The sequence below is a fragment of the Verruconis gallopava genome (assembly GCF_000836295.1).
Source record: "Verruconis gallopava strain CBS 43764 unplaced genomic scaffold supercont1.19, whole genome shotgun sequence".
Classification (NCBI taxonomy): Eukaryota; Fungi; Ascomycota; class Dothideomycetes; order Venturiales; family Sympoventuriaceae; genus Verruconis; species Verruconis gallopava.
In genome coordinates this window covers 360,342-387,410 of record NW_015622155.1, presented here as the reverse complement: position 1 = coordinate 387,410, position 27,069 = coordinate 360,342, and the positions used below count along the sequence as shown (strand labels likewise).

The window sequence follows — 27,069 nt, the reverse complement described above, 5'->3', positions numbered from 1 at the left end:
TGGTGAGTGCAAGATTGAGTGATCTGAGATTCTCTGAATGCTTGCCGCATCGCGCTATCTAAGCAAGGTAGCATCCGACAATATCAACCGGACAATTGATACAAGCGGAGAGAATATCGTGTTCTGGAGTAAGGCTAGTCCCACTTGAGTAACTGATAAAACAGATCGGGGACCGACTCCGCGCAGAGCGAGGCTGGAGCGTTATCAAAGGTTGATGTGCGTAACTCGACTCTCGTGCGGGCGTTCGTAAGCCATCCTCAACAGTTCGCCCTCAGAGTGCGATCAAAGCCCGTAGCTGAAAAAAGAAAAAAAAAACCAAAAAAATTAAATGTCAAATATCCTGCGTCAAATGTCCTCTTCGTCGTGGACATTTCTTCATGTTGCACCGATGCGGGGGGACGTCTACGCGCTAGCGACAGTGATCGACATTCCCTCCGATCATGTCCTTGCAACACCAGTCCGACGGTTATCAAGGGGGTGTGAGGGGGCATGCTGGATAAGCGTGGGATGTCGCGTGCCCAGAACTTGTATAAACCTTCATAATTGCCACCCAAATTGCAGCCCAGACCTCTGGATATCGCTAAGAACACTCTTTAGCAAACGATCCGACTGGTTCTACTTCAGACCATTCCTTTACTCCATCAAGACGTCCTTTCAACATGGGTGAGAAGCTGGGAGAAAGCAATGACATCGAGAAGTCGGATCTCTCACTGCCGGCCGAGCATCTGGTAGATGGGTCGTTGCCAATAATAGATCCAGTTGCGGAGGCGAAATTAGTCCGCAAACTGGACCTCTTCATAATTCCAATCACTATGTCGCTTTACCTGTTCAGTTTCCTTGATCGGTAAGAATATTCTTCTCTGAGGGAAAAAAATGAAAAAGAAAGAAAAAGATTAACTCGACCAAGCGTAAACATCGGAAATGCTCGCCTGTACGGACTCGAAAAAGATCTTGGGCTTCATGGTAATCAATACCAAACTGCGGTATCTCTATTGTTTGTGACGTACATTTTGAGCGAAGTGAGTTTTCATGGCAGCCATTTTCGGCTCGTCACTGACTATATTCAGCTACCTTCAAACCTTGTCATCAAAAAATTTCGACCGTCACGTTGGATTGCCTTCATTACGACGTCATGGGGTATTATAGCCACGTTGACTGGTATTGTTCAAGGGTATGCGGGCTTGATAGCCTGTAGACTCCTGCTAGGTCTCTTCGAGGGAGGTCTTTTTCCTGGGTTCGTACAAATCCCGATTCGGATGTCTGTACTGATGGCTTTAGAATGACAATATATCTGACCATGTTTTACACGAAAAGAGAGCTAGCGCTTAGAGTTGGTAAGGTTGGCGAAAACGTATCATAAGCATGTACTAAGGAATCTAGGCTATCTCTTCGTGAGTGCAGCCATTGCGGGTGCTTGTGGTGGCCTTCTTGCTTACGGCATCGGCCATATGAATGGTGTAGCTGGTCAATCAGGCTGGCGTTGGATCATGATCATTGAAGGCTTGCCGTGTATTTTGCTTGGCGTCTTCACCTGGTTCTGGCTTGCAGATGAACCAGAGACGGCGTACTACCTCAAACCACACGAAAGAGAGATGATGACGAAAAGGAGAGAAAGGGAGTTTGGGTTACGTACATCGGCTCATGAGTTTCACATGAAAGATGTCAAAGCTGGTCTGAAGGACTGGAAGATCTACGTCTTCTGCGCAGGTCAATTCTGCGCCGATAATATGCTGTACGGCTACAGCACCTTTTTGCCGACAATCATCAAAGGCATAAACTCATCCTGGTCCAGCCAAATCGTCCAGGTTCTAACAATTCCGTGCTACGCTCTCGGCGCGATCACTTATCTCACCGTCGCATGGGTATCTGACCGATTTCAGCGCCGTGGGATTCCAGTGGTTCTGCTATGCCTTGTTAGTGTCATAGGTTATGCGATGCTGATGACTGATACTGGAAGTGGGGTACATTATGCAGGATGCTTCCTAATTGCTATGGGGTTGTACGTCACTGTTGGAATCCCACTGGCCTGGTTACCTTCCAATACGCCAAGATATGGCAAACGGACAACGGCGTCTGGGTTACAGCTAACGATTGGAAACTCCGCAGGAATTATGGCTCCTTTCTGTACGTACACTTTTCTGCCTTAACAGCATTCGGTATAACTGATTGTACAGTATATCCAACTCGTGAAGGCCCACTATATCATCGTGGCCATGGCGTAACCATGGGTCTTGTTGCGCTAGGCGCAGTGATCTATGGCTCTATGTCAGCATATCTCACTTACGTAAACCGACGCAGGCGAGAGGGTCTTGAGAATAGTAAAGTAGAAGGCTTGACACCAGACGAGATCGAGGACCTAGGCGACGAAAATCCGAGATTCGTGTATGCCACCTAGGTATCTAATCGCCAGAGTGCGGCTTAAGAGTTGTGAAAAGATGCAAAATTTCATTTGTCTGGAGGATGTGTCTATCGCTTTAGTCACCAATCAGTACATGTCACTCACATACTTGAAAATGCAGTCCCGAAATTCAAATACCAAGTCTGGAATCACAAGGTTCAAGAAAGGACGGACAGTCTTTTCTTCTCAGTCTTTGTTCACCATCATTTGCGTTGAAAAATGTGGTAAGGGAGAAACATCTTCAGTACGTTTGCTTGAGAACTTTCAAAGTGGCAGTGACACGATACTCAACGACTGAGCGCAAACTCTGTCTAGATCATCACCGCGATACACTAGACATATTTGTACATGCTTTGAGTAACAAAAACGCTACGTAAATCGCATAGCCCACCATTGGATTCATGGCCGCTTTCCGCTTCAATGAGCAATTGTCTGAGAGACAAGCGAATCGGCCCAGGAAGGTCGGCGCGAAGATCTGTCTCATCGGATGTGCCATCGAGCACTTCGGGCCAGATAAGAGTGGCTTTGAAGTTGATCAGTCTGAATGTGAAACGATGCTCTTGGAAGATCCACAATTGACAGAGATGCGTATCAACGTGAAGCGAGAGATAAGCTTAACACCCGGCAAACTGTCAGGACTGGTTTTCTTCACCGAGCATAGACAGTTCAAATTCCCAAAATTTTCTTCTTTGACATCGCCCACAACCTTAGAAAGTGGCTGTAATTCGTTTGCGAGGCTATGTCCAAGGTCCAAGTGGCCGAGACTTTTGGTGCACTAGGATAGATCCAGTACCAAGAACAAGCATGCGCATGTGAGAGTGCGTCTGACGCACATGATTTCACGGCGAGATGATCGGGGTTCCACAGATCACAGCGTCAAAGAGATTTAGAACAACCTCATGACACCATGTGCGTCAATCCACCTCAAAGGAAACGTCTTGTCGATAGCTTGGCGTGGGCACTGCTTCTAACCACCTCCTTCTCAACGTTTCATGGAGCTCTGCGTGGTGTTTGTCGATCATTTCTCCTGGACGCTCGTGTAGCGTAAAGTTAACGGTGCTCTTGACTTCGCACGAGTGCCTGAGTACAGGAATGCAAGTTTGATAGGCAATGAGTCTAGACAAGCATATGTTTCCCCTTGGAAATACTTCATTGGATTCACCATTGAGAAACTCAAGCTCACCGAATCTAGCAAAGTTTTGTTTGGCACAGCCCTGCTGAGAAAAACGCCTTCGCAGATCTGTCTTTGATCAAAGCAGTGAGCCTTGCAGTCGAAATCCCAATCTCGTGGGCCTCCCGAGATACACGGTTGGGCCAAGCTCTTGGAGGTTGCGTGTCGTGAGACGAGACGAATAAAATGCTGATCAATATCGACTTTTGGTCCAGGCACGCCTCGGCGCTGTGACGGGTCGGGAAGTGAGTTTGGCTTGGGGTGGACCGCTAGCCAAGGTTCTCAACGACCAAAAACCCAAAAAAATAAAAGAAGGTCAACACCAGCCCAAAAAGTTCGCACGCCACGCCGCGATAATCCATCAAATTCTGTAGGATGACGCTTCCACGTGTAGATCCCACTCGCCTCAAAATAAACATTCGCATGGACAACGCCGGAGGATTTGGCGGCACGTTAGAGGAGCGGTTGTATCACCCAGGTTGAGCCGCTGGATTCCAAACCGTGGACCCAAATTTATACCCATCTCTGTGGGCTTCAGGCTCTCCTTACTTGGCCAATTGTCTCGGCAGGCTTTGAACCATTAAGCTTTGCACTGAGCTCGTTCCGCACGGGGGCACAGCAACTTCCATACATCCACCGTGTACGACGACAACGTGCCCAAACCGTGCGTTGGTGAGAAGCAGGTCCCAAATTCGTAATGATCGGTCGCCGCGCTGCTCACATTGTCCTTGTCAGTGTTTTGTGCTCCTTTATCATCCTCAGATAACGCTTGGCTTTCTTATGATGTTCTAAGTTTGAATCTGGATCTGCGTCAGGCTGATCTTTAGCTTGGTGGCTTAAACAATGAGGCTCTTATCTTGCAACGGAATATTAAACTCTTGATCCAACCAGTAACCGGTGGCCACGCTCTCTTCACATCTATAACTCTATGCTTGTCATCATTTCTCTCCTTCAAGTCTTTTTAAGCTTTCATATCCTGCACTTCTTCCATTTAGGTTACTTCATTTGACCAAGGACAACACCCTTTCTCTGTAATTTAGGCTCACAGGCTATTAACGATCTATGTCTTAGCCTGCAATGTCTGCATCAGACTCCTACCCACGCGAGTCCGCCCCAGCAATGATCTTCCCGAGTGGTGAGGGTGTAATAACGGCCCTGCCGTCAAGGCCTCAACGCGGACTGTCTCTATCAGGTGGCTCTACGCTGGCGGGAGAAACATCCTCGATACCTGAAGCCGAAGGACCAACATGGCCACGCGAATGGCGGGCCTGGACCTCACTTGTTGGATGCTTTTTCCTTATGTTCAACTCCTGGGGGCTGGTAAATGCGTACGGCACATTCGCAAGCTACTACGAAGAGCTATTGATGCCAGAAAAAGATTTGTACCTGATGAATCTCATCGGCTCTACTGAGTCATTTGTAGTCCTCGTCTTGTCGTTCATCGTTGGCCGTCTGCTTGACGCCGGGCTCTCCAACATCGTACTCCCGAGCGGTTTTGTGCTGGTCACGCTCGGCATGTTTTTGCTGAGCCTGAGTGGTGGTGAGACGTACAACTCAGGCGACTACGGTCACATTTGGCTCACTCAGGGCTTGACGACTGGTTTGGGAATGGCCTGTTTCTTTGTGGCAAGCTCTCAGAGTAAGAGTCAAAGTTCACGCACAGCTTGGGATTTCGGGTGCTGATAATCATAGTCGCAACTACCTGGTTCGTGAAGCGAAAGTCTTTAGCGATTGGGATTGTCGCCTCTGGCGCAAGCATTGGTAAGACGATTCGCCGCCTCGATCCTATCTCTACTTGGCTAACCCATATATCGGTAAAGCTGGCCTAGTTTATCCGTTCATGGCAAGAGAGTTAATCGCGCGTTTAGGATGGGAAAGAGCTCTGCAAATCACTGCAAGTCTTACTAGCGGTACATCGCTCGTCTCAGTAGTTTTTGCACAACCAAATCCCAAGCATCCTCTCAATAAAGGCGAAAATAGCAAGTGGCTCTCGGTGGGGCGCTGGATCGATCCGCCGGCATTCAGTCATGCTACATACAACTGGTTCTGTGCTTCCATAGCCTTCATGTTCTTCGGCTTCTACGCCGTCTTTTTCAACCTCGAAGAGTGGGCTTTGAGCAAAGGACTAGGCAGAACGAATGCCCGAGGAGATATTGACCACGAGATCCCGGTTTTCTACTATTTGTCCGTTATGAACGCGTCAAGCACGATTGGCCGATGCCTGTCCGGCTGGCTCAGCGATCGCTACGGCGCATTGAGGGTTCATTTTTGCGTAATGTTTGTTTCATCCCTGCTGTTACTTGCTCTCTGGACGACGGTAAGCAACGTGGCAGGCGCATTTGCGTTCGTCATTATTTTTGGAGCCTTCTCTGGGGCGGTTATCGGCATGCCCCCGGCAACGATTGCAAACATCATCCACCATACCCCTGACACCGACCACAGCCGCATGGGACACTGGACAGGCATGATGTATACCATTGCTGCTCCGTTTGCGCTCACAGGCCCGGTCATTGCTGGCCATCTCATCTCGCGCTATAACTCGTTCCTCTCGGTGCAGCTTTGGAGTGGCATGTGCCTATTCTTCTCCAGTATGTGCATTGCTGCGGCCATGTACAGCATGTACAGAGAAAGATGGCGCTCCAGCAGCTTGGTAAAAGTTCAAAGCTTCGCCAGCCGGTTGTTCGATACAGAGAGCGGTGCCGTAACAGCTGTCAATAGCCGTCCAGAGACTCGGGACGTGAGTGACAATGAGAAAGATGATGGCAAGGACCGATCATCCACTGGACAGTAAGCCAAAGTTCGCCCAGCAATGCCGAGGCGTCTGTTACCTTAAATATCCAATGAGATGCATCAGCTTCGACCGAATCTGGAAAGATGGGATTTGTACGCTATCGGCATTGTGTGCTTTACCCGCTAGCAGCTCGGATGGGATGAGGATATTCAAAAGACGGATTACGTGGAGACAACACGCAAGCAAGGTATGGACATGGACAGAGCGCCCTGGAGAGGCATATGACGAATGAATGATAGGCACGACAGAACACACATGCACGATGCAACTGATTTTGTATAGAAGAAATGTAGATCTTAGCATTCTTGATCTCTGACTGGGTTCCATTTACGTAGCTTTAGAAGCTAGACAATCCTGAGCGCCATGCTCCGTGTACGCCGGCGCGAATTCAATGCTTGCAAAGAAGCCTGATAAAGCGGCAACCGAATGATCCCACCCACGATAGAAAGCATTCCCTTTAAATACAGAGAAACAAGAGAGGTGTTTCTCGTCGAACTGGACAAAACGTGAAGCAAGGGTGAGGAACAGGTTTGGTCTAAACACCCTTGATCGCCATGGTTCGTTCGCTGTTGAGCTTGTTGGCATTCCTTTCGTGGCTCTCCTTCTTGCAGTCTTCCAGCCCGGTGCAGTTGTGGCTTTCCAGCAACCGGTGCTTGCTGCAGAACTTGCCGCTGCAGAATCCGCACTCGCCAATGATTGGCTGTATCTTCTCCTTGCACTTGTGTTGGGGGTCGTCCTTCTTGTAGTCGCACTTGGGCATCTTCGCCATGCCGCCTCGCAGTGGCAGGGCAAGATGTAGCGTCGATTCTGAGCCGATGTGGGCGTCGGCAAGCGTTGCGGAGGAGTCCAGGTGCTTGCCCGCGAAGACAAGTCGCAGGTCTGACTGTGGAAGGTTTGTGCGCAGGGCGAGAAGCGATCGCAGCGTCGAGATGGTGGTGTTCGTCGGTAGAGTGAGCGGTATTACTGTTGCGTCTGCGGTGAGCGGGTGATCACTTGCCGGATCCGGCATGCACGTACTGTTTCCAGCGACGTTCTTGACGAAGATCTGAACGGTCTCTTGCTCGTCAAGTGACGAGGTCGAGGATAGAGAGGAGACGCTACTTGATCGGCTGAAACGCATGGTTGCGAGTGGCACTGAAAGAGAGAGTATGACTGCCTTTCTGGATGACGCGAGAGGCGTGCTTGATAAGGTGAAGCTGATCCGAAGGCCGGGCTGCGAGTCGACGGCGGAACGATGTCGGAGACGATGGGTGGCGGGAAGGGTGAGCTGGATGACAAAGGAGAAGAAAGAGTGGAGGCACGGTGTATTTCGACTTTATATCACAACAGGCTGGTGAGGCTTAGGTGTCGAGGCAGTCAAAGCGTTTTAATTGAGGTACGCAGTCAGCCAACGGATGGATGGTCACTGAAGCTGGTCGAAGGCTTGGGCTTCCCGACTTATGAATGATTCAAGGGACTTTGACTTTGGCTCGCCGCCTAGACCTTGGGAGGACCAAAATAAGGAATGTGACATGCGCCAGCCGGGCCTGGCACTGACTACTTGACTTGCTTTCCCACCACGACGGGCGACGGGCTTGGTCCCGGGCGCGCGCGTCATGCCCTCGATGACTACTGCGCTGGCGATGCTGCGTGTCGATCACGGATCTCCAACCCTCTGACCTCGTCATTCACCTACCTCAGCCACGGCCTATCGGCGTCTAATCGTTCTTGGTCCCGAAGAAGGTCTCGACCTGCCGATACTCGCTCGTCGCCGTCGGTCGGAGTACGGACTTTAGCCCATGGGCAATATGAGTCTGTCGTCAGATGCTCCTGGCCCGCTGCTGTCCATGTGTCGTGGGCATCGTTCATCGTCGCCACATCATCCATGCTGAACGAGCAGGAAAACCCGACAGCGAACGCCGAGCGCTCGCATCTCCGGTCTATGTCCTCGCTCCCTGCCCTGCATATGGCACGGCTTTGTATGTATGTCACTAGTAGTTAGAGGGTGGGCGGCACGTCCGTTTTCTCGCGCGCTTACTCGAGACATGCCTCCTCTCAAATCGCCTGGTCTCGCGACTCGACGGTTTGGGAACCCAGGGTTTCATCTCCGGTTTCACACGCAAATTGCTGCTGGCCAGCATTATTTAACCACCCATCCCCGTGCCTGGAGGAAGGATGCCCGTTTCCGTTGAGCGAAGTGCGCCAGTCCGGCCTGATGCACGGGAGACAGAGCATCCAAGTCATGCACCACGCCTCGACCAGTTCTGCAGGCGGAAGTGAAGCCCGCGCTATCCAGGGTCTGGCCACTGAACGTCCTCTCTTGCTGCAGGTCAATCCTCCCATTAGCGCTTGTGACCCAACGATTTTGTTGAGCATAATGGTTGTCAAAAACCCTCAAGCAGTAAGAACATCTCGCCAATTCCTCGAATGCCAGTCATCCACATCGTGAACATGATGAAATGCAACGCAGCTTACCTATGCATATGTCCTCGGCAGATATAGCTGAATACTGACAACACTATCTTTCACATACGATCATAGAACGAGGAGAACTAGAGTCCCCGTCCGCTCACTCATATATAAACCTCGTATCGGCCCATTAGTACTACGGTGGGTGACCACGTGGGAATCCGGTGCTGTCGTATGTTTTCTCTTTTTTTTTGGTTATTTTTTTTGTTCTCCAGACTTCTCACTCAGTGCTGGACGAGGTTGGTGTCTTCACCGTGAGTTCCGCGCCTCCTTCGGTAATCAATTTTTGTCTGTTCGCGAAGCCACTTATGGGAAAAAATTGTGCACAATCGATGTTTTATAATATCTTTAGGCTTTGAATATTTCTACATATTTACATATCGTTCATCTGTTGCGTCGATCTATGCCTCCATGATACTAACCTACATCGCCAATTCATTTCCCAGCCAACGCCAAACCATGGTCATAACGTTTATCATGTTCTCATTTCAAACATAGCTTTCCTTAAGAACGCCTTGCTATTCCTGGGCCTAACAAACCCAAAAGCCCATCCAATTCAAAGTAGATTTTTGATTCGCTAGTATAGACTAGCAACTGCAGCAACAACCAAGAGCATCGAAAACGCGGATACCGTGTTGATGCCCGCCCCGTTGCTCTGCTGCGCAGAGCTGGTGCCGGTAGTGAAGCCGCTCTGCGTGCTGCTCGCGCTTGACGGCGCGCTTGTGGAGTTGCTCGTTGAGGTAGCGGTCAACAGCGTCGTGGCTGAAATGCTGGTAGTCTGCACACCGGCCGGAATTGTAGCCTTCGATGGCATACCGGTAATCACGCCATTGCTGTTTGTCTCGGTAAGGAATGAGGTGAATCCATTGGTGTAGCCCGCAATGCTGCCGCCGGAGATGTGTGCACCGCTTGGGCATGGGTTTGCCCACTCTTCGCAGCCGGCCGGCCATGTGACTTGCGATTCCCAACCCGCTGTTGCCGTAGCATCATTCTCGGATGCAGTCGCTGTGACCTGGGAGCCAGCGCCAGATGTCTTGTCTAGCTGTGAGGCGACAACTGTAGTGGGGGATGTTGTAGCCGTTCCGTAGGCTTGGGCTGTATATGTTCGAAGTGTAGCTGTAGCGGTCCCGGTTGTAGTGCCGGCACCGTATTGGTCCGGATGGTATTGGCCATCATCTGCAAGAGTCGCGGAAGTGAGCAGGGCCAGAGAGACAAGGATGGACGATGGGCGCATCATTTTGTTTGTAAGATTTTATATGGTTAGCTTTGACGTTGAGGTGTGAGCAGTCGTATCGCAAGTGTTTTTAAGCTGCGCTGGGGCCTGGAAGAAACTTTGTTTAAAATGTTGCAATCGAGTGTTTGATGATGAGAAGCCTAATGGTCTCCCTCGCTACCGTATTTATGCTCATTCTGTGTTCTTGGTTGTTGTTGCAGCGGTTGGTGAGAAGGCTGAGGGTTTCATCACCAGCCTTGCCCAGCCACTCAGCCACTCAGCCACAGCATTTCCTCGCAAGCTCATTGGTTCGCCCCTGACGCTAGCCTTTCTTACAGGAGAAAATGGCAAGTCGATGAGCGGCTCTGCTTTTTGGTTCGTCACTGCGGAGCTCGCAATATACAAGTAATCATCACTTTTTTTTCCCGTTTGTCGCCTTCAATGCACGTGGCTTGGGCTCTCCGTTAAGACTGCCACGCGGCGGGTAACATATCACGGAAACCAAGGATCTGCAGCCAATGAGGGCATGAGCTCCCAGAAAATCGCTCAGTCTCTTCCCCATGCTTGATGATCTTTCAACGACGTTTGGAGACCAGAGCAAGCTTCTCTGAAGCGTAGATATTGAGATACCCTTTTCATGAACGTGGTTGTATTGCAGATCTAAGAGCCTCTTTCCTGCCTTCTTTCCATTGCTTATGCAGATCCTCGATTTTGCCTCCCAAGACGGTGGTGTTTCTTGGATCCAGGAGCAACACTCCTCTTGCAACAGTGACGTTGCTAAGCAGTAGTTTTGCCCCAATATTGATATTTAGATCAAGGCCTTGTATGCCAATAAGCTCCATAGCATACGCGCTAGTACCACGTGAGTCTTGAAGTAGAAGCTTGTGTGGCCCTGTGCTCTGTTGCCGAGAGTCCACGGAATCATCATCTTCCCCGGGTACAACACGTATAATCTCCCGCCCTTTCGTCTTCTCGCCCCTCTCTTCAGCCTCTAGGGCTTCGATTTGACTCCAGCGGCTGCGACCAATGTCCTCAATGTCTAAAATCTGTACAGGGATTGGGCCAGGCACTTGCCGTTCCTGAATCTCTCCGTTCGCGATGTCGTGTGGGAATATCGAGGGTGGCGAGTCTTGCAGGGAAAGTGTGATATCCGTCTGCAAGATCTTGAACATAGCAGACTGTTTCAATGCTGGTAAAGGCGCTTGTCGTTGGGTGGAGAGAAATTTGTTCAGCCACGCCGTTGTAGGTGGGAGGCCTTGTCTCGTGAGATGAGAGGCAATATCTTGAGCCAGATTGGCTACAGCCATCGTGCTATTCCACTTCGTATAATTGATTGTTGAAATTCATAGACAGTGGCCTAATCAGACCGATTCACCTGACACCGCGCTTTCGCGTAACGAGTCGGTGGCCCAAGCTCCATGATCTCATCGCCGACAGGTAGCGACCTGTTATGATAGATTTACCACGCTCGCCATGACTTGAAGCAATGAGCAGCCCTTCTAAGAAAAGAAAGACAAACAGCTATCAGGCTAGCAATGAACAAACCAAAGGTCTCGAGTTCTTCTTTAATAAGCAGAAAGATGCTGCCAAGGTTGTGGCGAAGCAACCATCAGAACGACGACTTGTGGACGATGAGACAACCCCAGCCAAAGGAAATATTGCGCTGAGCGATGACGAGCTAGCCCGCCAACTTCAAGAAGAATTTGACAAAGAAGAGCGGGAAAGGCGAAAAGCGCAGAATGAAAGCGTCCCAGACGAGGATCCAGCTGTTGCGAGCCTTATTATTGACGTCAAGGATAGAGACAGCACGTCCACGAATATTGCTACGGAAACTGGACGGGAACCACTACCTTCCATTTCCTCTGGCCAACAGAAGTTGCAAAACACCCTAGCCTTACAGTCAACCGTTGCCGACGAAGATGTCATCACCTCAAACATACCCTTTGATGAAAATCCGTTGACATTTGACCCACAGAAGTATTTACCAGAGTTACAGAGACACTGGGCTTCAGATGGTGGCCAGGCGACATATGCTCTACTCACACGCTGCTTCGTGCTGGTAAATGCTACAACCAGTCGCATCAAGATTGTGGATACTCTAGTCAACTTGTTGAGGATTTTGATCGAAGGCGATCCGCAATCTCTTCGCCCAGCAGTATGGTTAACTACAAACGCTATTTCGCCTCCATATATGGACCTTGAGCTCGGACTAGGGGGTTCAGCAATATCCAAGGCTCTAAAAAAGGTGTGCGGACTGGACAATGCGGGCCTGAAAGCGATTTACAACAAGCATGGTGATGCTGGCGATGTCGCGTTCGAGGCAAAGAAACGGCAGTCCTTTACGTTGCGTAAGCCTAAGCCATTGACCATTAAGGCCGTATACGATTCGTTGGTCAAGATTGCAAAAAGCAAGGGGACGGGTAGCCAAGAGGTGAAGCAAAGAATTGTCGATAGGTTAATACAAGATGCAAGAGGAGCCGAGGAAAGCAGGTACATTGTGCGAACACTTGTGCAGCACTTAAGAATAGGGGCTGTGAAGACGACCATGCTTATTGCTTTGTCCCGCGCGTTCTTGCTCTCAAAACCTCGTGATGCCGACTTCGAAACCAAATCACCTGCTGAACTGTCAAATATGAGGAAAGAAAAGCTTGCAGAGGTCTGGAAACAAGCTGAAGAAAAAGTCAAAGCCTCATTTGCACGCAGACCAAACTACAACGACTTAGTGGCGACGCTTCTCGAGATTGGCGTGTGCGACGAGCTTCTCCTCCGCTGTGGCCTTGCTCTCCACATTCCTCTACGGCCAATGTTAGGTAGTATCACGCGAGATCTTAGTGAAATGCTTACAAAATTACAAGGTCGCGATTTCAGTTGCGAGTTCAAGTACGACGGACAGAGAGCTCAGGTGCATTGCGACGAGCAAGGTAAAGTCACCATATTTTCGAGGCATTTGGAAGTCATGACAGAAAAATACCCCGACCTGGTTGCGCTTGTACCGAAAATACGGGGAGAGGGCGTCAGCAGCTTTATCCTTGAGGGCGAAGTCGTAGCTGTGGACAAAGAGACGGGTGATCTGAAGCCATTTCAGACGCTCACAAACAGAGCCAGAAAAGATGTGGTGATTCATGAAGTCAAAGTCGATGTCTGCTTGTTCGCTTTTGATTTGATGTACTTGAACGGTGAAGAGCTTTTGGACCGATCATTCAGGGAGAGACGGAATCTATTACGCAGCTTGTTTGTCGAAATACCAAATCGCTTCACATGGGTTAGAAGCCTCGACGCAACGTCTGCAGATTCAGAAGTGGTACTCGACTTCTTCAAGCAAGCTACCGACACGAAATGCGAAGGCATTATGGTGAAAGTGCTCGACAATGAATGGCATTCTGATGCTATGCAAATCGATGATGAGAAGCTTGTTGAAAAGACATCACAAACCCCAAAGAAGAATGGCAAGAAAACCACAAAGATCAAGCAAGATCTAGACGACGTGCCTAGCTCAATTCTAGCAACAAAAGAGAAGGGAACTCGTCGCAAAGCCTTGCTCGCGACCTACGAACCAGATAAACGCCTGGAATCCTGGCTTAAGGTGAAGAAAGACTACAACACTTCAGCCGACACGCTCGACCTGATTCCCATCGCCGCTTGGCACGGCCAGGGTCGGAAAGCGAAATGGTGGTCTCCTATCCTTATGGCCGTCCGCAATGCAGAGACTGGCACACTAGTCGCCGTTACGAAATGCATATCCGGCTTTACGGACGCTTTCTACATCGCCAATCGAGCCAAATACGACCCAGACACGGGCCAGAACGTGATCAGCAGGCCTAGTTATGTCGAATACGCGGGCAACCCGGACGTGTGGTTCGAACCACAGGAAGTTTGGGAGATGGTCTTTGCCGACGTTACGCTGAGTCCAACATACACAGCCGCGATTGGACTGATTAGCGATGAGAGGGGCCTGAGCCTGAGATTCCCTAGGTTTCTGAGGGTGAGAGAGGACAAGACCATCGATGAGGCTAGCACGGATGAGTTCCTTGCAAAACTTTACGAGAAGCAGGAAGCTAGAGCACCTGTGGCTGATGAGCAGGCTTTGCGAGAGCTAGATGAAGAAGATATTTAATGCGGTCTTGCCTTAGAACGCAGATGATGCAACGGTCTTGAATAGACTTCAGAAAAGCTGGTGTTACAAAATCAATAGCCATGTACACATAATTGGTATCGCGGAAGACCCTCTACCCTCCCGTTCAACATATTAAAGTTCTCACTTGTTCCAAGGCGATCAGCTAAACACTCCAAACTTTGGCAGACGCTTTCAAACTCTCATCGCCAAACTTAACACGCCCGTCGCGTATTGCACGATCTCATCTCCACCAAGTTTGCTCTCTCCGTATAACCTGTCCACGAACGTGATCGGCACTTCAGCGACCGTGTATCCCATGCTTTTCGCGATGACCATGAGCTCCATCTGGAACACGTAGCCCTTGCTCTGCACCTTGGCAATGGCCTTCTGCAGCACCTCCTTTTTGTACAGACGGAAGCTGCCCGTGAGGTCGGACACGCCCGGCCGCAGGATCGTGTCGGCAAAGATGTTTGCGCCCTTGGAGACGAGCTTGCGACGCAAGTCCCAGCCAAACACGCCGCTAGTGCTGCCAGAGTATCTTGTTCCGGTCACAATGTCGTAGTCGGCGGTTTCCTGCACGCGGATCATCTCGGGGATGAATTTGGGGTGGTGGGAGAAGTCGGCGTCCATGATGATGACAAAATTACCGGTCGCGAATTGGACTTGAGCCGAAGAGCAAATGTTAGCGTCAGTTCTTAAGAAACCCTTTCTTTTCTAAACCCCCCAAGGAGCGTCATTTATAGGGGTCAAAGTTTGGGCGGGCGTATTGGTGTGTGCGCATGTGAATTCAGGAAAGGTTTGTACGTACGTCCATGAACGTATGCCGTGCCCAAGCCCAGTTTTCCCTGTCGCTCCTTGAGAACGATTCGACCCGGGTACGCTTTTGCGAGTTGTCTGGCAATATCTGCGGTCTTGTCAGGGCTTCCGTCGTCGACGACGATAACTTCGTAGTCGAGATTGCTGAGGGGGATTAGAGACTGGAGGCGTGGCGCAACGGATTCGACGAGAGAACTTACTTCTTGGTGAAGCTTTCATTCAGAAGCCAAACGATGATTCTTTTCGGCTCATCAGCACTGAAGTCAGACCATTGGACATGCCCGGCCTCTCAAAGCAACGTCGCAGGTCAAAGGGGAGGTGATACTCTGTACAGACGTGTTAGCTCGACTACGTCGCAAACTGGCCAGATGCGAAAGCCGTACAACGGCAAGTTCTTGCGCTCATTGTATGTCGGAAGGATGACCGAATACTTATTCTTGTTCTTGTTTGCCATGGCGGAACAGTTGCGAATGTGTAGTATGAGAACAGGGTGGAATGCGAAGAAAGCTGATCTTGTAGCAACGTAGATCTTGTCAATCTCCCTGCGTGCATGAGGCCACGCTAAGATCGACCCCTTCGCGCGTTCACGTGGGGTAGGCGTCCGATTAGTGTCTCCTGTACTGCTCCGTAGTCCCCGACACCACTTCCCTAAAGTTGCCTTACATCAAGAATCTCTTACAATGAAGCATTTTGAACCAGTAGTCCCACGGTTGGTCGTCAGAGCCTTTCTATAGGCGTAATGTTAGTGTCTCATTGCTCTTATAAATGCGCCATCATTTCTCCATCCCCTTGAAGTTCCAGCAGTAGAATCTATCATCAGTGTTGACTTTACAGATCAGCATGTACAAGAGAGTTCGAAGAAGCATTGGAGGCCTGCCAGCGTTGGCCACGGCTTTCTGCGATATCATAACGCTGCCAGGGAGTTGCAAACAAGCGCGCACTATCTGTGGAGTACTATCGACCAATCTCTTGAGTTCAGGGAATGTCACAAAAAGGAAAATGCAGCGCTTATGGCAGCCACATCTCTATACACGAAGTGAAAGTCGTCACGAACAATTTTGGTGATGGAGGCTTACACCTCAACTGTTGAATCCTCCTCAATCCACCACGAGAATGCACCAGAATCAGGATACATGCCCTTGACCGCCGATGGAGGAACTCTGCCCCAAACTTTGGTCATCGGATCCGCTCCAATACGAATGACTTCCTTAGAATCGTCGTATGCCTCAATACATCTTAATTATTCTCCCCATTCCCACGTATCAACTTTCCGATGGCAGACTGCCCACAAAGTGTAGGTCTGGGAAGTTGGTCAGATACGTCATCGCGACTGTAGATTCGTCCGAGATAATGCCTCGAGCGGGAACGGAAGTTACATTTTTGAACTAAGCCTGGGTGGCTAGCCGCGTGCTGAAGTACTCAACATAGTGATGATCGGCATTCCGCCTAGATGAGTCTTGGATAGTGTCCCGAATACTGACGGGCTCTCTTGCGGCTTGCCGAATATCTTCGGAAGCCTACAGAATCTGAGCAACCCGGTGCAAGTTCCCCACGGAGCAATAAATTGTATCGAGCGCCAGTGCCACGAATGACCGTAGGACTGTTGAACATACGAACCTGCGCAATGGCACCAACTCTGGCTAATAAGGTGGCGATCGTCACGGGCGCCTCACGTGGCATTGGCTACGGCATCGCCCTCGAACTTGCAAGGCGAGGCGCAAAAATTGTGCTAACGTACACCAGCCAGTCGAGTGAAAAGCTTGTTGCCGACTTGATTTTGCGAATCCAGGCCCTAAAAAATGGTGCCGATGCGACTGGATGTCAAGCCGACCTCAGCAAGTTAGATGCGCCTAAGAGAATAGTAGACGCTGCGACGGCCGCGTTTGGACCGCATATCGACATTCTCGTGAACAACGCCGGCATGGAGAAGGTGGTCCCGTTCAATGAACTCACGGTCGAGGATTACAACCAAGTTTTCGACCTCAACGTCCGCGGCGTCTTGTTCCTGTCACAAGCCGTACTACCTCATTTGCGAAAGCCAGGACGGATCATCAACATCAGTTCCGTGGGTGCCCGGCATGGTTTTGCTCATTTGACCACGTACTGCGCGTCAAAGGCGGCTATGGAGGGCTTCACTAGATCACTTGCAAAAGAAATTGGACCCAATGGTCATACGGTCAATGCCGTAGAGCCAGGCCCAGTTGAGACCGACATGATCCACAAGATCCCCAAGGAGATAGTTGAGATGCAGAAAAGAGACACGCCGATGGAAAACAGACTGGCTACTGTGGAGGAGATTGCATCAGTAGTGGCTTGGATCGCAGAGGATCAGAGTCGCTGGATTACCGGGCAGACCATCAGCGCAAGTGGCGGATGGAGTATGATGTAGTTGAGAGAAATCGGTGAATTCTCGTGTTCTCAAAAGCTAGTCAAAGGACGCTGAGCCTGCCCGATGGGTCTCTCGCAAAAAATAGACACCTTAATGGAAGCCTTGACGAGACTGTCGTATAGTCTGAATGTCGATGTCCCGAGTGGTGATAGCAAACACGTGACCTCATCAGCAACCTTGCGTTCGCTTAAATTTTTCGTTTGCGTGGCTCGTCGTCGGCTTTCAAATCATTGGTCTCGAACATGCTAAGCTTTTCGTTTCGTTACTAGAAGAGGATATGGCAAACGTGCTCTGGCTGAAGAAGGCAAGGGGTTTCGACGCATGGGTTGTTGTCTCGAAATTGAATGAAGGAAGAAACATCACACGATAGGAACCAATTCGAGTGTCAGGTGAGACAGGCCAGGACGCTGCAAGACATGCACGCTCGGCGAACAGTGGCTCTTGATCTCGTCTAGAATGGCCTGAAAGCATCCGGCGGTTGCGTAGGTAAAGCTGGGTGCGAAAGGGGATTCTTATCCGCAATCTAAAGCATAGCTTTCGCATTGAAATGAAGCAAATTGAAGGTATGCAGTCAAGTTGGTCTCCACGGAAAGATACTTCTGGAATGGTCGAACGAGATGTTTCCAGCGCTGCGTGTACTTGTTGCAAGCCATGTCGGAGGCTTTTGCGCAGCTCATGGGTCGTCGTCAAAGCGTCCTAGCCAACCCTGGTAGTGATAACGACCTCGAATGTTGTCATCAAGAGCCAATATGCAGTCTCTTGCAGACTTTCCAGATCAGCGAGTTGAACTGTATATGTCTGATGTGCTGGAGACCACAAGCACGTGGGGAAGGTCACTGTCCAGTTACCTTGCCGGAAGGCGGACAATCGATAAGCGCTGCTGCAAGTCCTCTAGCGCCCGAAAAAGATGAAACAGAGCTTTCCAGGAGACAGAGGGCTGGAGGCGCAAAGCTCCACACAATCCCCTTTTCAACATCGAGTCTGCAGTATGGAGCCCCTGCCAATTGGTTTCAGCCGCATGACGCTATGCCCGACTCGGCCTGCCTCAGAAGACGATTCGCTGCCATTGCGTTTTCACGACCGTAATTGAGAAACACTTGGAACTGCTTCTGACCAAAGATCTGCGCGTTCTCGAGGACTTGACGAGCGTCCCGATCTTCCCGACTTATCATGTCAGTATGAAAAATAGCTGATGCTGGCCGTGCCGCACGTCAACCTGGCGATCCACTGAACGAGGGAGCAAGGCTTGCTGGTCCCTTTCATATTCGCTGTCAGCCGTCTCTTCCCTGTGTGCTCCACCGGAGTTCCCCTGCCTTGTTTATTGCTTCTTGGGCCCCATCTGTTGCGCAGGTGTCTGCGCACGACGTTGCTCTTTAGTCCGGCCTATGGCCCTTCCTTGGACTATCCGTACAAAGTCCCACTTTCTCTTGACGTTCTCCTGCGCGGGCACGCTTCTCTCAGTACGTAACTTTCGCCTCTCGTATTCCCCCTTTTAGAATGCGCTGATTTAGGATCCCATAGTTCTTCATCACTCCTTACCTTTCAATTCTTTTTTTCGTCGCCGCAGTGATCTTTTCAGCGGGCTCTGAACTGCAGGACGCCGGCCGCCCTTTCGCTAATTGGAACTGCTGTGCGGTGAAACCGAACCACCAGAGTTAGCGGCGGTTTCTGTACATATTCGATATGGAGAAGTTTTACAAGGAATACTCCAAGGAGCTGGGACGCTCGCCGTCGAATGCGAGCAGTCTATCCGGAAAAGAGCGAGCGCGATGGCCACCTCTTAGCCGCATGCTCATGTCCGGTGAAGTGACGGATGAGCCGTGGAGAGAGATGACCTGGAGAGAGAAGTTCGATGTCTGGATGATCAATGAAGGCTATCGAAGGTTCTTCGTCGCGGTCTTCATCTTGTTGCACGGCATGGTGTTTGCCTTCGGCTTTATGAATTATTATCTCAAGGTATGATCAAGCGGCATGTGGCAGAAACTCTCGAAGCTAACGTCTACAGGACACTCTTACGGGCGCGCGAGCCATTTTCGGTCTGACATACTCTTTCGCTCGTTCGGCAGCTTTGGTGCTTCACGTAGACGTCGCCCTCATTCTGCTGCCCGTCTGCAGAACTCTGATATCGCTCGCTCGCCAAACGCCTCTGAATGGTGTCATTCAGCTTGACAAGAATATCACCTTCCACAAGTTGATTGCCTGGTCGATTGTCTTCTTTACATGGGTCCACACCATTGCTCACTGGAACAACTATGCTCAACTTGCTGCGAAGGAAAAGCTGGGCTTTGTGGGTTTCATTCTCGCGAACTTGGTGACAGGCCCAGGTTGGTCGGGGTACATCATGCTCGTAGCACTCATGGCCATGGTGTTCACATCCATTGAGAAACCACGCCGAGCAAACTATGAACGCTTCTGGTACACCCACCACATGTTTATTGTGTTCTTTATCTTCTGGTCCGTCCACGGAGAATTCTGCATGATCAAAAACGACAGCGAACCATATTGTTTCGGCGTGGGTGTCTTCTACCAGTACTGGCTCGTAGGAGGTTTCACGTACCTTGCTGAGCGTATTGCTCGCGAAGTGCGTGGACGTCACAGGACCTACGTTTCCAAAGTTATCCAGCACCCCAGCAACGTATGCGAGATTCAGATCAAGAAGGACCACACGGTCACGAAGCCTGGTCAATACATCTTCTTCTGCTGCCCCGAAGTGTCAGTCTGGCAGTATCACCCCTTCACTCTCACGAGTGCTCCAGAGGAAGATTACATATCGATCCACATGCGCGTCGTCGGTGACTTCACTCGCAAAGTATCCACGGTACTTGGTTGCGACTTCTCCAAGGGCGGCTCCAAGGACACCTCCGTCGTCAAATCCGTGGAAGAGGAGGGCGTGGATCCCAGCCTCCGACGAATTCTTCCACGCGTCTACGTCGACGGTCCCTTCGGATCTGCGTCTGAGGACGTGTTCAAATTCGAGGTTGCCGTCCTGGTAGGTGCTGGTATCGGTGTCACGCCTTTCGCCTCCATCCTCAAGAGCATCTGGTACCGGATGAACTATCCAAAGGGCAAGACTCGGCTCCGAAAGGTGTACTTTTTCTGGATTTGCCGTGACTTCGGGTCGCTGGAGTGGTTCCGCTCTCTGCTACTCGCCATCGAGGCACAGGACATGGACCACGCCATCGAGATTCACACTGTACGCATTTTCCGTCCCACCCGATGACTTTGCATCTGTCAAGGCTAACATGATTCGTTCACAGTACCTAACGGCCAAGATCCGCGCCGAAGACGCAACCAACATCATGATCAACGACGCCAACGCCGAGCAGGATGCCATCACGGGTCTCAGAGCGCCCACCAACTTCGGCCGACCGAACTGGGACATGATCTTCAAGGCCATCCGTAAGATCCACAAGCCGGCCGAGGCTGGTGTCTTCTTCTGCGGTCCAAAGGGTCTTGGCAGCACCCTGCACATCAAATGCAACATGTACTCCAACTCGGAATTCCGATTCGTATGGGGCAAGGAGAACTTCTAGACAAACCAATTCGGCGGATAAGGGCTGCTGTTTCTTCATTCTCTTCGTGGGCTTTTGCTTTGTTCATACATGGGGTTTGAGCTTGAGGTTGATGAAGGCGGTAAGGGAGATCGGAGAAGTGAGTGAAGGCGTGGCGGCCGGTTGATTCGGCAGACGCCTGCCTTTTTTATATTGAGGGAAGCTGGGACGAATATACCATCGACATTGGCCAGCTAATAAACCAAGAAAAGGCTGCTGCTTCCTTTGTAGACTGAGCAAATTACAAAAAACACGTGCTGCGAAGGGTCGCTTTCGTCTCTGTATTGCTTTCATCACATTCTCTTTTAACGCTTTCTCCTTGTCACTGCTAGCATACAAGCTATTTTCTACACATCCAAAACTGGTTTCTCCCCATCGACATATTTCTTTCACAGAAAATGTCGTCATCCATTAGGCCTGTTGTCCACGAAAGACCGGGAAGCAAGATTCTGGGTATTCTCGAACCCCCGTATAGACATTGATAAAAAAAAAAAAGCAAAGGTAGAAAGCGCGCGCGCAGATAGTCCCGTAGTTCTTGGCCCCAATATGGGCAATTGCAACGGATTGCGCTGCTTCATAGTCTCTTCGGGTCCCCCATTCATCCATCTTCAGTCTATTGTTATGACATCTTGACCGATGCCCTTACCATCTCTTGAGTGCGATATCGTGCCGCGTCCCATCGCATCCCATACACATCGATCGAGCTCAAGAATTGCCTCCTCGATGCCCCCTTTGTGTGGTGCTATTATCATACTCCGCATACCCGTCCAACCCGTTCCAACACGCTTCATGAACTCGCTTAATTTAGCTTCGATATTGGGAAAGACTTTTTCGCGTTCCAGCTTAGCATTTTGGTTCGAAAACTCTGCTATGCGCCACTCCAGGTCGTCCTTGTTTCGCTTGAAACTCAAATCGAAGATTACATACGGCTCTTTGGGGTTATTTGGATTTGGATACAGCAGCCTGTAGAAGTCTACTTGCCTGGGGTGGATGATAGGCGCTGCAGGGTAGTCAAGTGCATGCTTCTGCTCAAGCCTTTGAAATGCACGTAGCACAGGGTGAAAATAATCTAGCGCCAGGACGAAGCGCTCAAAGCCCATTTCAGGATCGTTCACAATCTCCTCGAGCAGCGGGGCCACCCGTCGATGTGGATTGTCCCGCGCAATCTCCAGCTTGATTCGAGGGTCCTCCTCTGTGCCAGCGAATACGAGAGTGATTTCCTGATCCTGCGCAAACCTAAAGCACACTTTACTGAAGGAAATGGTTTTGCATTCGAACCCACTTCTCCTTAGGATCTTTGCGAAATGACACAAGGTGTTAAGAGTATTTAGGCGAGCGACGATCGTGGGGACAACGGAGACGCCAACTTTGGCAGATAGCAACATGGAAAAGGAACCGTCCGGAGAAAAGGCGACATTCGAATCCTTCGTTTTTTGGAGAACGTCTTGAACTTTGGCTGGATCTCGCATCCTACCTTTTGCTACAAGCCGGACTTGACCCAAATCTGTATCGAAGCTCAAGTATTGCAATTGAAGCAGATCATTTGCAAAACCTTGCCGAGTAGAACGCAGTAGCTGTGAGAAGCGTATCATGAGTGTGGGCAAGGTTTTCTCCGCTGTGCTTGATTTAAAGGAAGAAGCCAAGGGAGTCTTGCTGAGGTCAATAGGAACATGTCTGATGGCAGTGCTTACACCCCTAGCAGTGAGATCCCTATTTGCCGCAATATATGACGACGCACTGATTGCGGATTGCTCAAGCTTCTTCAATGTTTGCACGGAGAGAGGAGCAAGAAGATCGCCAGTGCCAGGCACCTTTAGACGCGAACAGGCGACATCAGCATTTGCATTGCTGGGAGATGAAGGGTCACTGGTCGAAAGTTAGTAACATATCCCTCTTGCCTCGAAGTTTGCAAAAGACACTCACAATTCCAACACCCACCAGCTCTCTCCGCAGAGATTGATGGTAAACATGATATACCAATGTGATCCTTTGAAGCTGCGAGGCTGATAAAGCCCGAATCTCAGTGCCTCTCTTTTCGTCCGCCTGCTAATGTCGTCCCTGGTTATTTTCAGATGGCGCATTGCTTCCCAACCTAGATTGTCTATGAGTCTTTCGAGTCTCAGCTGAATGTCATATGTGAGGTATCGCAAAAGCGTAGCGGGCGCTTCCGTAGCAGGGTCTTTCGCTCGTTCCAAGGCTTCTTGAGCTTTCGGAGTTGCTATGCCGGCTGGACTGAAGTACAGTCGCCCAGTGATGCCATCAATTTGCAATGCCGTCGTGGGATGCCCGCCAATTCGAGCTCTCAGAACGCAATCTGCAGGTTCAGTTTCGGATGTCGTCAAGTCGATCTTCAAAAGCCTCTCTTCCCCGTGCGCCAGATTCAACGCCTGCGTCTCCAAACCTTCCTGCACGCTCTCGAGCAAGTGAGAGCTATGTCGCGCAATGTATGCGCTCAGGAGCCGCTCCAGCGACAGGTTTGCTAGATCAATGGGAACTTCCACATCCTTCTGCTCCTTGCCGTTCCGTATCCATCGGGTCTTCACTTGTGACGATATCGCGTTATCTGCTTTCCGCCTTCTGCTCTTATCCTTCCCTGTCGCGATACCGATCTCGATCCAACTCTTAGGCTGCGGTGATTCTGTCCAATACTGAACTACTAAAGTACGCCTGATCATATCAACGTTCAATGAAGAGGCCCATATGCCTCTTTGCAGCTCCTGAGCCTGTTTTCGGAGAATGTTGATCTTATGTGTGAGCACAAAGTCGTGCGCTAATTCGCACGCACCTTTAAGCCCATTCTCCGCCAATGCCATGTTCATTCGCGAATCGACTACCGCTCGCAATCTCTCGCCCTTCATCTGCGGTGCGGGTTCGAACAAGAACCGCACATCGAGGAAGTACCACGGTTGTTCAGGATCTTCGCTGGCTACGTACACGTCCAGCTCAAACTCTTGGGGAAAAGTGAAGGTCGCCCGACCGTTCGCGACCCGATAGTCGCGCAGCTGCGGAATTAGCTCCTCATGGAGAACCAACCGAAGATTTATGATTGCGTTCATTTGCCGTAGCACTTTCAGCGTACTTTCCGGTGAGAGGGCCTTCTGCTCTCGAAAGTCAAGATGCGGTAACCACGGTACATCGCCTTTGGAAAGCACCGCAAGAGCGGTTTCCAGGTCTGGATTCGCGAGTTTGAAGGATCTCAGGTCCTTGATGATATTGTAGAACCAGTTTCCTGCTTGCAGAGCCGCGTCGTCCTGGACGACAAGCCAATTTTTGAGGTCTATCAGTTTACTCACGTCTTTCTGGTCTCGCTTCGCCCAATCTGTGAGCACGAGCAGTTTGATGAACTTTGCGCGGAAGTCGCTCGCAAACTTGAGGATGAGGCCTTTCTTTTGTTTATTGCGCTCTTCGTCTTTGCCCGAAAGCGTCGGCGTCTGGTGGATGCCGCCAGCGCCATTGGCCATGGGCGACGGGATTTGAAGTGGTAAGCGTGCGAGCTGGTCCACCGTAGCTTCAAGCTCGTTAAAACACTGGGCCGAAACTCTCTGAATGAGAGCGCCCAGCGAATGTACGCCGGTGGTGATATGAACGACCTCTTCAGGCAGATCGTACATCGAGTCCGGCAGCGCCGTCTTTGCTGGGCTAGACGGCGATACTCCGTTGGGCGTAGGATATGCGCCCAGGCCAGGGAGATGCGAGTCGCCATTTACGAGCGCGTTGTCACTTGCACGCTTGCCTAAGCCCGGTATGCTCGATTCATTGGCGGGTTGTACGGCGCCTGGCAGCGACTGCTTGCCGTTGACGACATGGTCTGCGCCTTCCACGCCGTTTGTTGTCATCTTCAGCAGCCGGCCTGGCATTCCTTCCTGGCTCCCGCCGTCTCCTCCAGCGGCGCGATCGCCGTGGCTCTCAGAGGTCAAGCCTTCTTGCACCTTGAACAGTCACGCGACGTGGTAGGTGCCTAGAAGATGAGGAAGCGGGCAGATCCGTAGGCGAAGCGCGGGCCGGATGCCAGAGAAGCGTCTCAGCCAGTCAACAAAGCGGCGTGTGCAAGAACGCTGGAGGGTCGGCGACGGCCACGGCTGCGCGGACGATTGCGACGTGAAAGAAGGCGAGCAAATTGCGGGCGGGATCGAGGTTGCGACAACGTATTCAGGAGAGTCTGGTGGTCGAAGCGGTTGGAATGCGGAATTGCATCACACGGCGGTCCTCGGAGTGAGAAGATAGCACAAGGGAACGACGACGGTGGAGGCGCGACAGTCGGCGCGAGACAGTCGACGAGCGGCAGCGTGCGCAGTAGCGTTGAAAGACGCAGTGGGAACGTCACATGCGGGTGAGGTTGGGGATGGTGTCGTGAAGGGTGAGGTCGTTCGGGCGTTAGCTGTTCGCTCGCTTGCGAGCAATTAGAAGGATCGTGCTAGGGCGGGATTTGGAGAGACGGGAGGCCGGGTCTGGCCAATCAAAAGAGACCCGCAAAAGACTGCCAAACAACAGGGCTGCGCTGCCGACGATGTTGCCACGGATGACTGCAGGGTGAATGGTCGACGGTGACGATGGAGAGGGGGCCTCGTGGTCGATGGTGTTCGGGGCGAGATGCGAAGCACCAGACTGCAGACTTTCTACGTTGGCGCGCTTCAAGTGTCTTTTGGCTTCTTTGGATCCGCCACGCCAGACCTGCCTGGGGGCGCCGCCCGAGTCTCCTGTTGCGCTCGCCTACACGCGCGGCTCAGGCGCTTGCTGCCATCAAGTCGCCGTCTCTTCCTGTGACGTATCGCCGTGCGCGAACCGAGCCCATTTGACGATGACCGCCCGGTTCTGTCGCCCGGCTGCTCTGCTTCTGTGTCTTGCCCGATCCCACTGCGTCTTGCCCCGTCTGCTCCGTGCCTTACCCACGGCTGCGCTCTCGCCTCGTCCGACGCTGCGTCTGCGATGTCTCGTCCGTTGTTCTGCGCCCGGTCCTGGTCGAATCTCCTCGGGCCTTTTCTCTGGCCACGCCCTCTGCGCTGCACCACCACCCCGTGCTGTGCTCGTCGACCTTCAGCGCCGTCTGAAACATCGCAGACCGTGCAATCTGCTCTGGTCGTGCGCTTCTCTCCTCGTGCGACAGCAATTGTTTGTTTCATCCGCAATGCCTGTCCCCCCGTAAAGGGACGACTTCAGCAGACCCATCGCCTTTCATTGGATCGCTTAACCCGTGCATGGCGCTTCCATCCTTTGCCTGCCCGTTTCTCCCGTCATTCAAGCCCATGTTCGTAATTCCTCCTCTTGAACCTCTTAAGAGAAGCGTCGTATTCCATCTCCACTGTCCCTCATCCCCTTTTTTCTGTCTTCCCCTCTCCAAAAAGACCAGATCTTCGAACCGACGGACAACACGTGCTAATTCCACACCATGTTGTACCGCTGTCGAGCATCCCGCTCCGAGGGGTTGACCTCACGTCGAGATGCTCGTTCGCTAATGCCAACTGCTGCGGGTGATGAAAACGACATTCGTGTCGTTCTTTTTCCCATGTCTCTCGTCATGTGAGAGCGCTCGTGTGTGTGTCTACTCGGTGTAGCTGCCCGTTTCTGAGTCAACTTGTCACGACGGTTTGACTCCCGCTGTCAATGGTGGCCTTTGCTCCCACCGTCGCAACGGCACGCTTTTGCGCATACCACTCAATTTTTTTACTCTTGCATTCCATAGCTCCTACTGAACGATGAGGCGTGAGCAGGCTATTGCCCGTTTTGCCGTTGTTGCCAAGAAGGCGGTCCAGGTCTGGGTCATTTTTCTTTCTACTACGAAGGAATTTTGAATTCCAGCAGATGGGATGGTCAAGAGAGTATACATTCCGAGTTACGCATCTTAGAAGGGCGTAACCTACATTGGAGTCACGGCCGCGCAGAACCGTCTGGCCTCCGGCAAATGATTCGAAGCAGCAGACTCTGCTTCTTGCAGGTGTAAAAGGTCCACCACTTCAAGCAAGTCAGCTTGCAAAAAGCCGTAAAAGAGTCTGCGTTCAGCTAACAAGTGCTTGAATGGCTTGCCTCACCTAGCTGCAAAGGGCCAGCCTCCGCCCCCCAAAATCTCGTCATCCGTCGCGCCGTCAAGCGCTCCATACCTACCGTTTCGCATCCAGCTTATGCAAGATGCTACACGCTATCATCGGCTCATGGCCAGCTAGAGGACCTGCCATTCGTTCTG

The 27,069-nt window shown here is 51.2% G+C and overlaps 10 protein-coding genes across 11 annotated transcripts; 5 read left to right on the top strand and 5 right to left on the bottom strand.

Annotated features, from left to right (window-relative positions):
• The first annotated feature begins 464 nt into the window (after positions 1-464).
• PV09_05934 (uncharacterized protein) lies at positions 465-2,531 on the top strand. Its single transcript, XM_016359504.1, has 6 exons — positions 465-844; positions 908-1,019; positions 1,068-1,234; positions 1,279-1,334; positions 1,381-2,124; positions 2,175-2,531. Exons 1-6 carry the CDS (start codon positions 660-662, stop codon positions 2,393-2,395), a joined length of 1,485 nt encoding a protein of 494 aa, XP_016212753.1. The 5' UTR covers positions 465-659; the 3' UTR covers positions 2,396-2,531.
• Positions 2,532-4,646: 2,115 nt separating this feature from the next.
• Positions 4,647-6,526, top strand: PV09_05933 (uncharacterized protein; the record flags this gene model as incomplete). The annotated part of the gene is made up of 3 exons (XM_016359503.1): positions 4,647-5,208; positions 5,262-5,330; positions 5,390-6,526. 3 exons carry the CDS (start codon positions 4,647-4,649, stop codon positions 6,358-6,360), a joined length of 1,602 nt encoding a protein of 533 aa, XP_016212752.1. The 3' UTR covers positions 6,361-6,526.
• Positions 6,527-6,632: 106 nt separating this feature from the next.
• PV09_05932 (uncharacterized protein) lies at positions 6,633-7,937 on the bottom strand. Its single transcript, XM_016359502.1, has 2 exons — positions 7,378-7,937; positions 6,633-7,323 (listed from the first exon to the last, which is right to left on the bottom strand). Exons 1-2 carry the CDS (start codon positions 7,478-7,480, stop codon positions 6,896-6,898), a joined length of 531 nt encoding a protein of 176 aa, XP_016212751.1. The 5' UTR covers positions 7,481-7,937; the 3' UTR covers positions 6,633-6,895.
• A 1,221-nt stretch (positions 7,938-9,158) lies between these two features.
• Positions 9,159-10,169, bottom strand: PV09_05931 (uncharacterized protein). Its single transcript, XM_016359501.1, has one exon. It carries the CDS (start codon positions 10,043-10,045, stop codon positions 9,386-9,388), a length of 660 nt encoding a protein of 219 aa, XP_016212750.1. The 5' UTR covers positions 10,046-10,169; the 3' UTR covers positions 9,159-9,385.
• Positions 10,170-10,556: 387 nt separating this feature from the next.
• On the bottom strand, positions 10,557-11,368 carry PV09_05930 (uncharacterized protein). Its single transcript, XM_016359500.1, has one exon. It carries the CDS (start codon positions 11,326-11,328, stop codon positions 10,657-10,659), a length of 672 nt encoding a protein of 223 aa, XP_016212749.1. The 5' UTR covers positions 11,329-11,368; the 3' UTR covers positions 10,557-10,656.
• Positions 11,369-11,493: 125 nt separating this feature from the next.
• On the top strand, positions 11,494-14,319 carry PV09_05929 (uncharacterized protein). The gene has a single exon (XM_016359499.1). It carries the CDS (start codon positions 11,508-11,510, stop codon positions 14,133-14,135), a length of 2,628 nt encoding a protein of 875 aa, XP_016212748.1. The 5' UTR covers positions 11,494-11,507; the 3' UTR covers positions 14,136-14,319.
• On the bottom strand, positions 14,076-15,493 carry PV09_05928 (uncharacterized protein). Its single transcript, XM_016359498.1, has 4 exons — positions 15,338-15,493; positions 15,152-15,190; positions 14,944-15,095; positions 14,076-14,797 (listed from the first exon to the last, which is right to left on the bottom strand). The coding sequence occupies exons 1-4, from the start codon at positions 15,403-15,405 to the stop codon at positions 14,328-14,330; spliced, it is 729 nt and encodes a 242-aa protein (XP_016212747.1). The 5' UTR covers positions 15,406-15,493; the 3' UTR covers positions 14,076-14,327.
• A 949-nt stretch (positions 15,494-16,442) lies between these two features.
• Positions 16,443-17,447, top strand: PV09_05927 (uncharacterized protein). The gene has a single exon (XM_016359497.1). The coding sequence runs from the start codon at positions 16,540-16,542 to the stop codon at positions 17,338-17,340; it is 801 nt and encodes a 266-aa protein (XP_016212746.1). The 5' UTR covers positions 16,443-16,539; the 3' UTR covers positions 17,341-17,447.
• Positions 17,448-18,540: 1,093 nt separating this feature from the next.
• Positions 18,541-21,350, top strand: PV09_05926. Of its 2 annotated transcripts, XM_016359496.1 has the most exons (4): positions 18,541-18,800; positions 18,862-19,296; positions 19,346-20,533; positions 20,598-21,350. In XM_016359496.1, exons 2-4 carry the CDS (start codon positions 19,024-19,026, stop codon positions 20,871-20,873), a joined length of 1,737 nt encoding a protein of 578 aa, XP_016212745.1. In that variant the 5' UTR covers positions 18,541-18,800; positions 18,862-19,023; the 3' UTR covers positions 20,874-21,350. The 2 variants fall into 2 exon arrangements, with proteins under 2 accessions (XP_016212745.1, XP_016212744.1); XM_016359495.1 differs by having other exon boundaries at positions 18,541-19,296.
• PV09_05925 (uncharacterized protein) lies at positions 21,147-25,466 on the bottom strand. The gene is made up of 2 exons (XM_016359494.1): positions 22,815-25,466; positions 21,147-22,757 (listed from the first exon to the last, which is right to left on the bottom strand). Exons 1-2 carry the CDS (start codon positions 24,746-24,748, stop codon positions 21,500-21,502), a joined length of 3,192 nt encoding a protein of 1,063 aa, XP_016212743.1. The 5' UTR covers positions 24,749-25,466; the 3' UTR covers positions 21,147-21,499.
• Between the last annotated feature and the right edge of the window lie 1,603 nt (positions 25,467-27,069).